Source organism: Trachymyrmex septentrionalis, unplaced genomic scaffold (genome assembly GCF_001594115.1).
Source record: "Trachymyrmex septentrionalis isolate Tsep2-gDNA-1 unplaced genomic scaffold, Tsep1.0 scaffold87, whole genome shotgun sequence".
Lineage (NCBI taxonomy): Eukaryota > Metazoa > Arthropoda > Insecta > Hymenoptera > Formicidae > Trachymyrmex > Trachymyrmex septentrionalis.
In genome coordinates this window covers 1,634,464-1,649,537 of record NW_017306059.1, presented here as the reverse complement: position 1 = coordinate 1,649,537, position 15,074 = coordinate 1,634,464, and the positions used below count along the sequence as shown (strand labels likewise).

Here is a 15,074-nt window from a genome sequence, read left to right as displayed (position 1 = left end):
CATCAGAATTTTATTGCACGTATAGGTGCATGGCAATTTGTACCTCCAGAGATCCAATACCTATCTCTAAAGTCCGATTTTTTAAACGTTGGTTAATTTTAATTGCGATTTAACTGGTTTTCAATTTGTTTTTAGATTCTATCTAGAAAGAGCGTCAGAAAATCAGATAAGTTTCAGTTAAAAATAATTAACATTGCTAGAACTGAGCTGGGTGAAAGGAATGCAAGGCGACGGTGTATATTCTGGGGTGCAAAGGGAGGCAAAAATCTTGCGATCGCTGGAACCAATCGGTGCGCTCGCTCGGGACCTTGCACGTTCGGGCAAGAGAACGGATCTCCTCTGCTTCTTCTTGTTCGTCCGTATCTTCCTTTCCGTCGCGTTCGTTTGCGACCATATTCGCGTAGGCAGGACGTTGCTCCCTGAAAGTGCAGCCAGCCAGCCGACCAGCCAGCCAGGCTCCTGTCTCGTCGATCGAACCACTCGCCTACATCCGGCACGATTGCTACGATTGGCGATCTTCCAAAATTCGTGTATACATCGTATTTCTCTACTTCCGGCGCAATGTCTGTGTCGTCGAAATAAAGCTCGGATTTGTTAAGATAAATTCGTTTAGAATCGCGGCCAAAGGTGAAAGTGTAATTAATTGCCATGATATGTTATTTCGCTTTACGATTTTCTCAAGAATGACCGTTGATGATATAAGTTTCTCGCTTGACAAACTCATACCTTGCCCCTAGCATACATTTACATTTCGATTCGATGGCCCATACTCGTATGAAACTCGTCTCGACTATACTACAATCTTGCACAACCTGATTGAATCAGACCCCTTTCAGTTCAATCTCGCACTTTCGCTTATAGATATTTGCATAATAATATCACGCAGAATATAAAATATTATTGATTTTGTCGAAGGTGTGTATAATGTACAAAAATTTAAAAAATAATATATTTTTAAATTAGATTCCACTCCAGATAGAAAATGATAAATTTTTCTAATATATAAACACAGAAAGTTGAATTAGAAATTAATAATTCTGTAGCAACATATTACGCGTGTTACATGTACTTAATTTTATTTAAGGATTCAATCACATTTGTAAAGAATGACACAAAAGTAGAAATTGTAGTCTAGAATCATATTATGATTATAAATAAAAAGTGGAGATAATAAAATTGCTCATTTATTTCGTCCGAGAGCTTAGAATCTCACTGTATAGATGTGGCATTTAAGGAATGTTCAACAAAGTTTTTCGATCGTCGAATTATCAGGAGAAATGATCATTTCTTTTCAAATTCACAATAAAGGAACGTATTTCGCAAAGTACTGATTGGTGTTTTAGAGAAAGGAAGAAACTTGTTTTTTGTTATCGTCCCAGGGTGTCTGACCAGAATACTGGGACTGACCAAATGATAAATTTTCTTTGTCATTTTCGCGAAAGAATTTCATCGGTAGTGGATACATTATTCTCACCATTAAGATGCATTCATAATTTTGGAATCTGACGAGTAAAAAAATTTTACGAATAAAAGAAATACAAGTACTTATTTGATATTTCAGGGATTTGTTTTATCCGTAGAACGTTTTCTTTATTTTTAAAATTATAATTTTTAGAAAGTAAGGCATGCAGACATTTTCTAGAAAAGCATTATTTTCGTGATTTTACGTGATTTATTATTATTAAGTCAGTTTTAATAAAATTATTAAGGAATATTTTATATATATATATTGAGGAATTAATGATAAATAATATGATTTTTCGTTATTTCACATATTAAAGTTATCTAAATATGTATTAGAAATTATTTTATATTTTATTCTTTATATTGTAATATGAATATTATTGTATTGGGCAATGGTAAAAGATGTTAATTTTTTTAAATAGATTATCATTTTTATTCTTATAATTATATTTAAATATATATTTAAGTATATAATCAAATATATATTCAGATTTATCAGAAATTTACATAATAGTTTTTAACATATTTTATTTTAATATTTTAATACATCAAATGTTTTTTAATAGAAAAATAGTTTAGTAGTGATGTATGTATGTAAATGTATGTTATGTTTAGTCTCTAGGAGCTAAATGTAAATAATTTCTCGCATTTTAAAACATGAACAATTACTTGTAATTAGAAACAATAATTCTTAATTTAAATTCTCTCAAACTGATTAACTAATTCTTATAAATTTTATGATTTTAATATCATTACCTCGATCAGAACATATGATTAGTTTACGTTAATTTATTTTTTCTCATTGTGTACTTGATAAGAAGTATACAATAGATCTCATTTTGAGAGAGGATCGTATAAGAGTTTCCATTTTTGTCTAAAAAGTAATGACGTATCGCATATTCAATTCTATCGTAAACGACTTGTGTTTCGCAACGTCAGTTACAATCGCGAGCATTTTAACGTGAGATATCGACTGAAAACAGAGATAAGATGTGAACTGAAAAGAGAGGAGATAAAGAGAAAAGTCTTTAGGATGCAAGCGGGGTTTGCATGAATAATGAAGGAAATTAGGATCCATTATCTGACCTATCGTAATAAATGCATAATGACAGCGGCGGAGATGACGTCGATGGTATGACGTACGACGATCGTAAGGAGAACGTTTCTGTATCCGTTAGCGTTGAAGAAAGCCCCGCCGACACGTGACGCGGTATTGTTTCAAGTGGCTGTAGGAAGTTTGATTACCATAATACGTACTTGTACTTGTTAGTACGTGCGGCAAATATCTCTGCTATTTCACAACTGATAGATGAACGTCTTGATTTCCGGTGTGTGCCTGTACGTCAAATGAAAGCATATAATGATAATAATGTGAAACGCAATATTTTGACGAATGAAAAAGAAATATATTAAATAAAATATGATAGCGAAATCACGAGTCTATGTGAAAGCTGGAGAAATCTTCATAATTCATTATTTATGTTTACTGAGTAGTACACATAATTTTCTTTTTGTAAATTGGCTCTATAGAAGCTAAAAGATGATCGAGTTTTCTATCAACTTTTATTACTATTTTAATAATCTATAGAACTAAAAATTCTTATATATATATACCTTTTAATGAAAGAACAAATTAATGTCCAACATCTTGATTCCTGCTCTTCAGAGATGTCGGTAAAATTTCGGTAAAACATAAGACATTTGAAGTAATTTGTGAGGCATTACTTTATGATTTAAATTCCACATGAATCTCATCTCAACTGTAATTAAAATTTCCGATCTGCTTGCCACAACCCTTCTTGCTTCCCCTTTTCATCGATTTCTTTTACTATTCTATGTAGGTTGGATTTATGATATTTTCTTAAGTATACAAAGCAAGTGTATGAAAGTATACAAAGCTACGAATAACGATCCGCGCGATTCGCGCACGAAGTGAAATCCCGATTCATCATGCGAGTTTTTTTGCGAAAGTAACATTGTTCGTTGAACAGCTCGTTAGGCTGCGGTGGTGCGGTGGTGCAGGAGCATGCGATGTACCCTTAAATCTCGGCACGGGTTTCAGTGCTCGGTCGTAACGAACGGGGTCGACATGCGAACGTATAAACGATCACGTCGGGCCAAAGCACGCTGCGCGTGTTTCCTTAGAATCTCCCGAAAAGCAGGTTAATGCTCTCACAGCACGAAACAACTTCCTAAAATAATCGCAGATTTCCTCCGTATTACCATCGATATTCCGGCACATCGCAATATTCTAAGTTTATTCGCGCCGTTTAATTTAAGTGATCTTGAATGGTGTCGTATGAAAATTCACCATTATGATAAGAGTATATTTATTTTTGAAAGTGTAAGAACTGTTGTACTTCGCTTAGTCGGACTTTGTTGATATTAAAACGAACAAGAAAAAAGTTTTCTATAATTGAGTCTGTATTATTTTTTTGATGATGTTATTTAATAGTTATTTAATAATGAATATTTTTTGTAGCGGTAATTTGCATCTATTTGCAAGTATCTATAAAATTATTAATAACTATAAAGGGGCAAGAAATCTTAACGTAACATAATATTAAGTCTTAATGTTTTTTATTTAGTGAATTGTTTAATTCTACAGAAATATTGATTCAAAATAATTTCAATATATCTCATATACAAGGATATTTTGAAATTCTTTTATATATTAAGATATATGCTGCGAAAGATATGTCATTCTTTCCACCTGTCTTATACTCGTATTAAATGAAAACTGAAGTTTTCTTTTAAAAAGATATTGAAAAATTTCTCTTTAGGATAAGAAAATGGATATACTTGAAGTTTGTGACAATTTTTTGCTTTGAGTTTGATGAAACATTTTTTTCAATTTTATTTGATAAACATGACGAAATTTTTACATCAACGTAATACTTTATAGTTTCTTTTTCCTATTTTTCTCAAGTATTGTCTTCCATATATTATTGTATATATAATGTTGTAAATCTAATTAAACTTGTAGTACTTGGTTCAGTATTATATTATTTAGTATTACGAAAGCATTACTTGCAAATTTTACAATGTACAGTATTTTTCAAATATAATAATATAACGATATCACCTGCATCGCTTAATAATCGCTTTTTATCTTTTATCTTTTGACAGAAATATAAAAAATTTATCGCAATTTTGTTTAATTTCTCGACATTAATCTTTATATAATTAAATCTTAAAATTAAACTTATTAAAATAGAATATATCACATTCTATGCTCTCCTTCAAGTCCATTTAGAGATTCTATTTTTTTACGATCGAATGTGTTCGAGATGCGTTCTGAATTTTAATTCGCACGATTTTTTCTTTATTGTGGAGTTATCTTGTATTGTGCTTTTGTCTTCTTCGAAGCAACAGGTGCGATGCATAATAACTAGCCACAATTTTAATAAAATAATCGCACTATATTTTAAATGTATAACGTTTTTATTGTTTTAAAAATCTAATATCGACAGTTAATACAGTTAGAGAAATATGATTGTTGAAATTGAATATGACAAATGTGTTATCTGATTGATAGAATTATAAATATATAAGTACTCGAACAGAGAAGTGCTCGTTTATATGTATCCATAGATACTGGGTGGTCGAGAAAGAAGTGGAGAATTTCTTAGTGAATTCGCCGGCTCTAACATTCCTTTTGCCTGATGAGAATTTATGTTATTTCATTTTACTGTGCAAGGAGAAGCAAGACCCCACCTACCTTCCAAAAATTGGAAGGTGGGTCAATTCGAATGTATATTTATATTTCAATTATAATCATGTATATATTTTTAAATAGGAGAAATTATTTATGTCTAACTTTATCTAAAGTATGAAAGCGATGTGATTTATTGTATAAATAAATAAAACAAATCATTATTTGGTATTATATTATGCCAGACATAGAATGCTGAAGAGATCATTTCCCACTTTTAATATGTTCCCAATTTTCAATTCACATGCTATGATTGGTCATGAATCCTCGTTTAAGAAACTGAACTGATGATTCACGCCAAATAAATATTTGCAGCCATGTATCGTGTAGATTTATCGATCATTACGTTTAGCGGACAGAAACGATGCCCACGATCTTTATTGAGGCGTCTCTGATTAGTGCTAAACGAAAGTAAATGTGATTGATCGCGCATGATGGTCTGATGTTAGCAAAAAATCGTTCTGTGTGCGCACGTGCGCCCGAATTCACTATCGTATAACTGTTATAAATAAGCATTGATACATATATTGCACAGGGATAAGAGGAGGATATACGAAAGTGGAACTAAAGGAAGACCCAAAAGAACTTTACCGTAGTGCCTTTGAATTAATTATTTGATGCCGTCCCGTATGAATAATTCAGGTTTCGGCAAACGGGATGAGTCTTGAAGGAAGGAAGGAACCTTCACGAGAAGCAGAAGTCGGAAAATGGAATTGCCTTTTGATTTATCACCAGTATAGCCGAGCGAAATGTGTACTTTTTCAATTTTTCCACAAGAAATTCATGCAGCCTCGGATTCTCTGATCTTTTTCCTTTATGTATTAGATAAACAGTGTCTGATAAACAAGTTAATTTTCTTCATTCCAAAAAGAAAATAAATTTCTTTTATGCTAAACGGTTTATGATATTATGTTTGTATTTCTATTGTACTTGTGTACTTGTGACCATCTTTTATTAGAAAGTTTTTATAATTATTGTGCAGGAAACTTATAAAATTCCTTACAATTAGTTAAAAATATTTAAATTATTAATAAATATAATTGCTGGAAAAACTATGCATTTCGAAACGTGTACATATTGGATGTGTCAGGTTCTTAGGGACAAACTTCATTTGAGAACAGTAGATCTCATCAAAAGAAACTTTTGTTAAGGAATTTGTATCCTCTTGCCTCCGACGCATTTTTAAGAAGTTACGTTCTTGTTTTAACCGGCTGTAAAGTATATTGAAAAAGTTTACTGAATTTTATTAAAGATTTGTTTCAATAGTATTAATGAAATATTTACTAAATGTGAGCATATATTTGAATATAATTTTTTCATTTTAAATATTTATTAACGCAATATTTACTGTAAGTAAGCATTGCATGTGTCTAACAATATTAGTCTACGTTTTCGTTTTTTTTTATCTTTTTACAAAAACAAAATCAAAGGAACTAGTCAGACTCGATGGAATAACTTCTTATAAATGCGTCGAGAAAGAGAATATAGATTCCTTAATAAAAGTTGATTCTTTTCATGAGGTCTCTTGAAGTTTGTCTCTAATTATCCTAAAACACCCTATTCAATATATACTTATATTGCATTTTAATTATTGGACACAAAAGTTTAGAACTGAACGACAAATAATATTTTCAAATAAACGTGAAAATTAATATATACATAAATTTTACAATTAAAATATAAGTATTATATTATATTATATCTAATCCTTCGGTGTCACTTCTAGTGTAGAGAGAGAGAGAGAGAGAGAGAGAGAGAGAGAGAGAGAGAGAGAGAGAGAGAGAGCATACCCGAAGTTCCTCTCTCTCTTTTTCTCTCTGCTATCCTATAACTTTTTTATTATAATGAAGATACGTACATTTAATTGGTATTATATTATATCTGGTGTTTTGATTGAAAAAAATTGTTATAATATCATTTACTTTTATAGTATCTTTTATTTTTATGTAATATTTTTTACCCAGTATGATAAGTACGTAACGAAATGACATGATAGCATGAAAGAGTTAAAATTACAATAATCTAAAAGAAAGAGATATCAAGAGAAACGAGGAATTGAAAATTTAATAGTTCACCCAGATTTAATTCAGGCGGTTTTGTTTTCGTTTCAGGATACTTTGGCAAGTATTTGAATAAGTACAACGGTTCGTATATACCACCGGGATGGCGGGAATGGGGCGGTCTTATAATGAATTCCCGCTACTACAACTACAGTGTCAACATGAACGGCAAGAAGATAAAGCACGGCTTCGACTACAGTCGGGACTATTATCCGGATCTGATAGCCAACGACAGCGTGGCTTTCCTTAGGCAGAGCAAACACAATTTTGCCCGGAAGCCGGTAATGTTAGTCGCCAGTTTTCCGGCGCCGCACGGTCCGGAGGACTCGGCGCCGCAATTCTCGCATCTCTTCTTCAACGTCACCACTCATCAGTGAGTACAACAGACTTTCTGACTGTCTATTCTAATTTTTTACAAGCGCGACTTTACACCTGGCGGCGAAACGCACGCGGTACCAAAGACTTTTTTGCAAACCGGTTCCATTTCTCAATGCCGTCCGCTCGATGATCAGCGATACATTCGTGAGACAGCATATGTGTACACATGTCCAATCGTGAACAGAATGTCGTTTTCCGATTGAGAGAATTGTAAGTAAACGTATTATGCTCTCGCATCTGCTTCACGAAGGAAATAAGTGCACTTTTATTTGATTTCATTATTCTACTCCTTTGATATGAAATTTAATTGAAGCGAAGTTTTGTTAGTTGATTGGATTCGATAATATTTACAGTTTATATACAGTATAAATATAGTAGAAATTAAATTACATGGTTGCGTAAAATAAGAATTAATTGATCTTTTATTATGAATATTTGTATTTACATGATTGATCGGATTTCGGAAAAGAAATAAAAAACATATGACATTTGCTTTAAAAGTACAAATCATAATTTATGACATCCATTCAATTTTGATATATCAAAGTACAATTTTAAAAATTAAACTTAATAAATTTATTTAATTAATTTCAATAAATTTGTTTAATTAAAGAATTAGCTTTGGAAGTAAAGAGCTTTATCGCGCCATATGATATTAATCGTGTATTGTGTTAATGCGTGTTTTGCTCTTCTTGCATAATCTTTTTGCGAGACGCACTACACGATCCTTTCTGCTTCATTGTTTCACGTCTATTATTCGTCCTGATTATGCAGTCTTCTCGTTGAGAACCGCTCCGAGAAGATTTACATCTCTCTTTATCCGATTGCACTTCGCAATTTCTCTTTATCCGATTGCACTTAATCCGATGACTTCATCGTTCCATCTTAGAAATAGGATTCAAGCAAACTACACAGAAAGAACGATTTTGCTAAAATATCCGAAAATTTAGATCTGAAAATAATCGTGTTGGACAATCAAAACAATTATGTTGGATATTCAAGCATGGTGAGCAATACTGCAAAAAGATTTGACATCCTAGTAATCAGCTTCGACATTTAATTATTTTGATAACCAATAAAATTTATTTTCAGATTTAGTTTTGATACTTCAACAAAACCGTTCTTTTCGTATACGATGATGAAGTCAAGCATGTCTTTATGCTGTTCGATTCGATGGATGCAATCTTTGAGAACTCGGTGGTCTCAGCAAAAATCAACGAGAGTCAGTTCCCACGGAGAACAAGTCAAAGATATCGTGTCGTCGATATCGTGAGCCTGGCTCGTTCGAGTCGACGCTGACATGACGACCGCAACTTCATCGAACCCAGTCGCGCGCATATCTATTATTTTTCGCTGTTGCAAACCGCTTTTCCATCCGTCTGATAACGAGTACGACGGGGAACGCGCGACCCGACAATAAGGATTGTCGCCGTGCGGAAAATACGAGAATGCGGGGGCGACCTCCCCTGGCTCGACGCGACGTCGGCGTCGACGAGCCGGACTCCATCGTGCTTTTCACTCCTTCCGAACAATGCGGCGCGTGTTCCATCCATGTCGGAGGCCGGTAAATTCGCGCGGTTTATCTCCGCCCGCGTGAAAATCCACGTCCGGAATACGAGGGGTTGCGGGGATGGAAGACGCGAGCGATATCGAGCGTCAGCGCATGTATATGCGGTCCTAGACCGGATAGACATCGCTTCGAATGATGGAGTGCCCTAGACCATCATGAGCGCACTCTTACGAACCGCGTCGCGCGAGAGAGGTATTATTACGTACACCTGTGTCTGCGAAAAGAGAAAAAAAAAGCGACACAGCGCGTCGCAGAGGCTCGGAACAAAAAGTGGAACGATAGCGGATGTGCGAGCTGTTCCTCGATCAGGCTTTATTTGTCTAGACGCTATGAAACATTGATCATGTAACAAGAGCAGATCGAAAAATGACACTTCCGATGTTAATTCAGATTTCGATAACGATTCTCTAAACAATCTACAAAACAGTGTTGGAATTTAAAGTAATACCTTCGATCCTTTTGGCAATCTCATTAGAATTCGTTGCACCGTCCAAGTGAAAGAGAAAGAGCAGTGTTTGCAGAGAGTGATTAATATAATTTAAGTTAGTATGTTTCAAAATTTCATAAACGTGTTCTTGAATAAAAAGAAAGAACAAATGAACACTAGATTGCAAGTATTATCGAAATAATACGGATACAAATAAATTTCAAATTTGATCGTCGGATTTGAATCTGAATTAGATTTTTGTTCGAAAGATTATTTGAAGACCATCGTCTGTGAAATCCCACATAGGAAGAACGATTTTGCTGAAAGACTCAAAATTTTGTTGGATACAGATCTGAAAATAATTATGTTGGAAACTATTATAAAAAATGATAAACAATACTGCAAAAAATTTTGATATTCTAGCAATTAGTTTAAGTTTTCAGCAAAATGATTTTTATGATTTGTAAATTATTGTCAGATCTGTATCCAGCAAAATTTTAGATATTTCAGCAAAATCGTTCTTTCTATGTAATTAATAATGAAGAGAACCTATAGGAACGTGTGCATGCAGAATACTCATCAGATGATCCATGGAAATATGATGTTTACGAATGAATGTGCCAATCATGCGTACATCATACTCAAACATGTATGGAAAATGATGGAAGGCAAGAGATTTGCCAACATCTCTTGTAAAAAAAATAGTCATCTGAAGCTTAAATAAAGTCATTATTTGGTACTACTGTATTTATGTTTATTATTTTATACCAACGAAACATTTGTGACTTGATGATCATAGGAACATTTGTTCTTCTCTTTTACTCAGAAATATATTCACGAAATTTTAAAACATACTTATACCTCATCCTATATAAACTGATTGTTGTTGTAGACTTTCGCGTGCCGTTGTTGTGTGTAAATTTTCAGCATCGAAAATATTTCGCGTAATATGAATTGAGAAAATAGTGACATTATAAACACGTTTGTCTCCTGCCAAGAGTAAAAGGAGCTTTTGATCGCGTAAATGTACATCTGGTAATGGCGTGCGATTCATTACCGGATTTCTGAGACACAAAACAAGGGAAAAACTCGTTGAAATTTCATCTCGTTTTGCGATAAACGAACGAGCTTTGCTCTGGATGATTTATCACACTTGTCTCTCCATCGCTTGTCATCGCGAAGACGTGGAGAACGCGAGAAGTTTGCTTAAGAATTTGTTAATCATGAGTGTGTAGAGCGCTAATTACTTCTAAAGTGGAACATAAGCAGGAAACTTTCAATCTAATACCAGGCACATAAATTATTATTGTTATTATAACAAAAATTACGATGTACTTGAAGGAAAGGAAGCATACAATTTTTTATTTGCATATTTTTGAAAAATTACAATTTTCCAAGAAAGTTTAGATTTTGAGATTCTTTTTATTGACTGAACGCTACATTTCCGAGTTCAATATATTTTCTCTTGCGATCCCACAACATGTGTCTGTAAAACTTTATTGTCTGGCTCCGATTCTCGATTGTGAAAATTTCCGGCGGGATTGAGAGCGATTGTTCGACGAGTGTCATTCTGAAAATTCTATTTCCCGAAAGTGACTCGTAATACTGAAAACTATCAAATGGAAATTTAGGATTTATTTGTCCGACACAAAAATTGTTCGAGATGAGATGGGAAATTACATTTGGTTAAATATGCATTGAATGCACAGTGAAAAACACCAGCGATAGAATAATTACGAAATATTATCGCGAAATATTATGCTTTCGCAAAAATGCTTAACACACCTCGATGTTGCAGATTATATTTAATTACGGCGCGACATTACGGCCATTTACGCGATGATCGCAGAATGTCGACCGGCGTTTTAATACCAAGGTTTTCATTCTACGCTCGTATATCACGGCGTTCCCATGTCGTGCCACTCAAAAGCTAATCGACAGAAATTAATGTGTCGAGCGGTATGCATGGCAACGTGCTTTTAGAGCGCTTTTATCGGTGCACCTTTAAGCAATCGCCAGCATGATGCTAATCTAATTCTCTCTCGATCTATAAAGGTGTTAAGTGCATCGTAGGATAATTATTTTAAATTAATAATAGGTATTTAATGATAGTTTAATGCTAATATCTTGGCAGAGTAATGTCTATATTTACGATTGCAAAGTTTCTCAACTCGCTAGCAGAATCCTTTTTTTTTCTTTATGAGAAAAAAATCTCGAGCTTCTATTACACTGTACCTATAAAACATTCAATTTTCTAATTTCGTCCTGTAATTTTGTACCAATTTCTCGCATGAGGTGTTGGTAGTTGAAGCAATCGCAATTAATTGCAACGAATAAACGTGTGTTCGTGATCGAAAATGGAAACTTATAAGATCCGTTTACAATCGCGTAAATAGACGAGCATGTTAAAAGATTACACATCTTAATTTACAGCCGTGGAGTTTAGTTTAACCCCTACGCAACTTCTTGAGCGTTAACTCGCTTGACTCGATGGATCTTCGAGACGTCGGATAAAGATTGTTCGATTATTTATGCATATGATTATTATGCATACGCGTGTGCGTAAATGCGTGGGTTAATAACTTCGTTCTGTACAACAAAGAAACTTTGTTTCGCAACATTGCGCGTCTTTTTATGCTCCAACACTTTTATGATTATAGATTGTATATTATCAAGCAGAATATTTAAATTAAATTTTGTGAATTTGAAAAAATGATCAATATAATTCTACTAATGGAAATTTTTTCGAAAATATTTTGTTTAATTAATTATGTCTGTTATAACGAATAATGATTTTCGAAATATCTAATATTTTTATAATAATATATAATATCTATAATATTTAAAAAATAAGGATGTGTTTCCAGTGACATTCTGCATTTATCTAAAATCAGCTTATGCTAAAATGCGTTCTCTTGTTTGAGCCATCATACACAAAATGATATAAGTTACGTAAGCATAAGAGATCACTGGACCAATGAGTCTTATATAAATCAATATAGCGTTTTTTTGTGTCGCATGCTGATCGGTCCTGCGGCGTTATATTATGTTTATGCAGCTTATATCATTTTGTGTGTGATGGACTTCAGGCAAAAGTTACGTGATAATTTAATACTAGATAATCAATTCAATTATTGTTTGCAAGATATTTGTTTTATTTCTGTTTAATTTGCTGTGTCATCAAATCATGCACTTCTTCTCTAGGCAAAAGAAGGAAGTCGCGCGGAGACGAACGGAACATAAAAGAGAGAGCAAGCAATGACACTCGTCTGGGTGTAAATATAATTCGCGGTGTCTCGCGGACGAGTTAAGTGGTCATGGGGTGAGACGGCAAGCGCAGAATAGGCTGCAATTAAGGAGTCAAGTCGAGACGAAACGAGTGGTCCGTATGCGTTACATTGTGAAAATAGCACTCTTCGAGGCATTCCCCATTTCGAAATTAATACGATTGTCTTCTTCTTCTTGATTGTGAATTTCCGATTCGCAGAAAACTACTACAGTTTATTTAGATGCAGTAAATTATGATAATTTATACTTTAGGAAATTCTCATGCACCCCTCGATATCAGGATCGATTAATGTATTGTATTTACTATCATTAATCTCTATCGTGTTGCGCATTTGTGAGTATAATCTAAATGTTATTGCATGAAAATATTGTTATCTACAAACATATTTGTATAGATTTTTTAATGAAAGTCGTTTCTTTTTTAATCATAATTCTAGTATTGTATTTAGATTTTGTAAAAATCATAGTTCCGGTATTTTATAGATAATTTCTTAATTTTATTAAATTAAACATTTTTATTATAAATGAAGTCTCTTCAAAATTGATTTATTTTTTATGTTACTATAGTTACGTAAATCGTAGGTAGATGTGTAAAATCTTGTTTTCTTTTCAAGAATATATTTAAAAAAATGTAGTTTATTAAACATATGCGGAACATACGTAATCGAGAACTTGTTTTCACTGCATGAAAAACCGTCAATAAAACAAAGATCCTGATATGAGCACCTCTAAAGGATGTGAAGGAAAGTGAAGAGCCAATTATCCATAATTTCGTGTCTCACGTAATTGGAGGTGGAGAACGAGGCGGCGACGGTTCGTTTTGAACGTCTACCTATGATTCTCATTTTGCTGTCTCACTGGCGAATCCCTCGCTCTGGCCACAGGAGATTCATTCAATTTTGGTCTAGCTGTCTAGGATTTCTGGGACAAAACTGTGTTACATGTTTCTAAATCCGGTTCTTGTTAAGATCTCGGGATCACAACAGATCGCGATTATAATTAAGGACATCGTCACGCAACTGCTAAGATTTTGCGACGTAACATTAAATTAGCCGCTGATGGATTTTTCGCAAAACAAGAAATCGCGTTGAAAGAGACTCTAGGGATTTAAAACCGTTGATTATTTTTCGAACAAAATCGTTAATTATTTTTATATCTCTCTTTTTAACTATGTAGCTGAAATAATAAATATATTTTGTTCTAATTATTTTCATATCTTGAACATCACGAAAACCAAATATTGGAAAACTTTGGTGTAACATGATTTCTCTTGCTTTAAGAAATCTTATAAGAGCATTTTAAAATATAACCAGAGCTTCTATAAAGGGAACTCTTTCGGATATTTTAAAGAGAATAATTAAAATGATAATTTTTTAGCATGACGTTGCAGATTATTTAAGCGATACATAATTATATTTGTATTTCGTGTTTTCTAGCACAATATAATACATGCGATTTAATTAGTAGATGAGAGAGTTTATCGATATCAAAACCAAATCTTTTTATTATTTAGATTTGTCTTTATATTCTAATTAATATAAATTATTCATTATTATACAGTTATATTATATGCAGTTATAGTTTTGAAGCATATATAAAACAATAACTTTATTTACGTGAAATATTTTTCCTTGATTTTTAGAGATTAATAATGTATACTATTAAATTGTTTATACATTATTAATTGCTCATTAAAGATAGAATCTTGTTATGACCGAACTCTGCCGGAAAATGTTTTTTCAAACCGTTTTCTCTAATAAAGAAAAAAAATTAAATTTTAAATGTGTTTGTGTAAGATCACAATAATATTAAATAAGATTAACAAATTATGTTTGCACTTTTGCATTTCAGCACGCCAGCGTATGATTACGCACCAAATCCCGACAAACAATGGATACTTCAAGTTACACAGAAGATGCAGCCCATTCACAAGCAGTTTACAGATCTTTTAATGACAAAACGATTGCAAACCTTGCAGAGCGTCGACGCTGCTGTGGATAGGGTACGCTTAACATTTGTGCACTTATCTACATAGAATTATATTTACACTGAGAAAAAATATACTAATTTTAGTAAATATTTATTTGAATAGTGCCAATTAAATATTTACTCCTAATAAATAAATATTTACTCAATAAAAAGAAATAATAGTTAAATCAAAATAATTGTTTT

General features: G+C 33.0%; 1 protein-coding gene across 4 annotated transcripts in view; it reads left to right on the top strand.

Annotated features, from left to right (window-relative positions):
- The window catches only part of LOC108755453 (extracellular sulfatase SULF-1 homolog), a 78,786-nt gene that overhangs the window by 54,781 nt on the left and 8,931 nt on the right, over nucleotides 1-15,074 (top strand). For all 4 annotated transcript variants that reach the window (XM_018498462.1, XM_018498461.1, XM_018498460.1 and 1 more), the window contains exons 4-5: nucleotides 7,291-7,612; nucleotides 14,754-14,904. In XM_018498462.1, coding sequence (XP_018353964.1) covers nucleotides 7,291-7,612; nucleotides 14,754-14,904 — 473 coding nt within the window. The remainder of the gene's footprint in view (nucleotides 1-7,290; nucleotides 7,613-14,753; nucleotides 14,905-15,074) is intronic.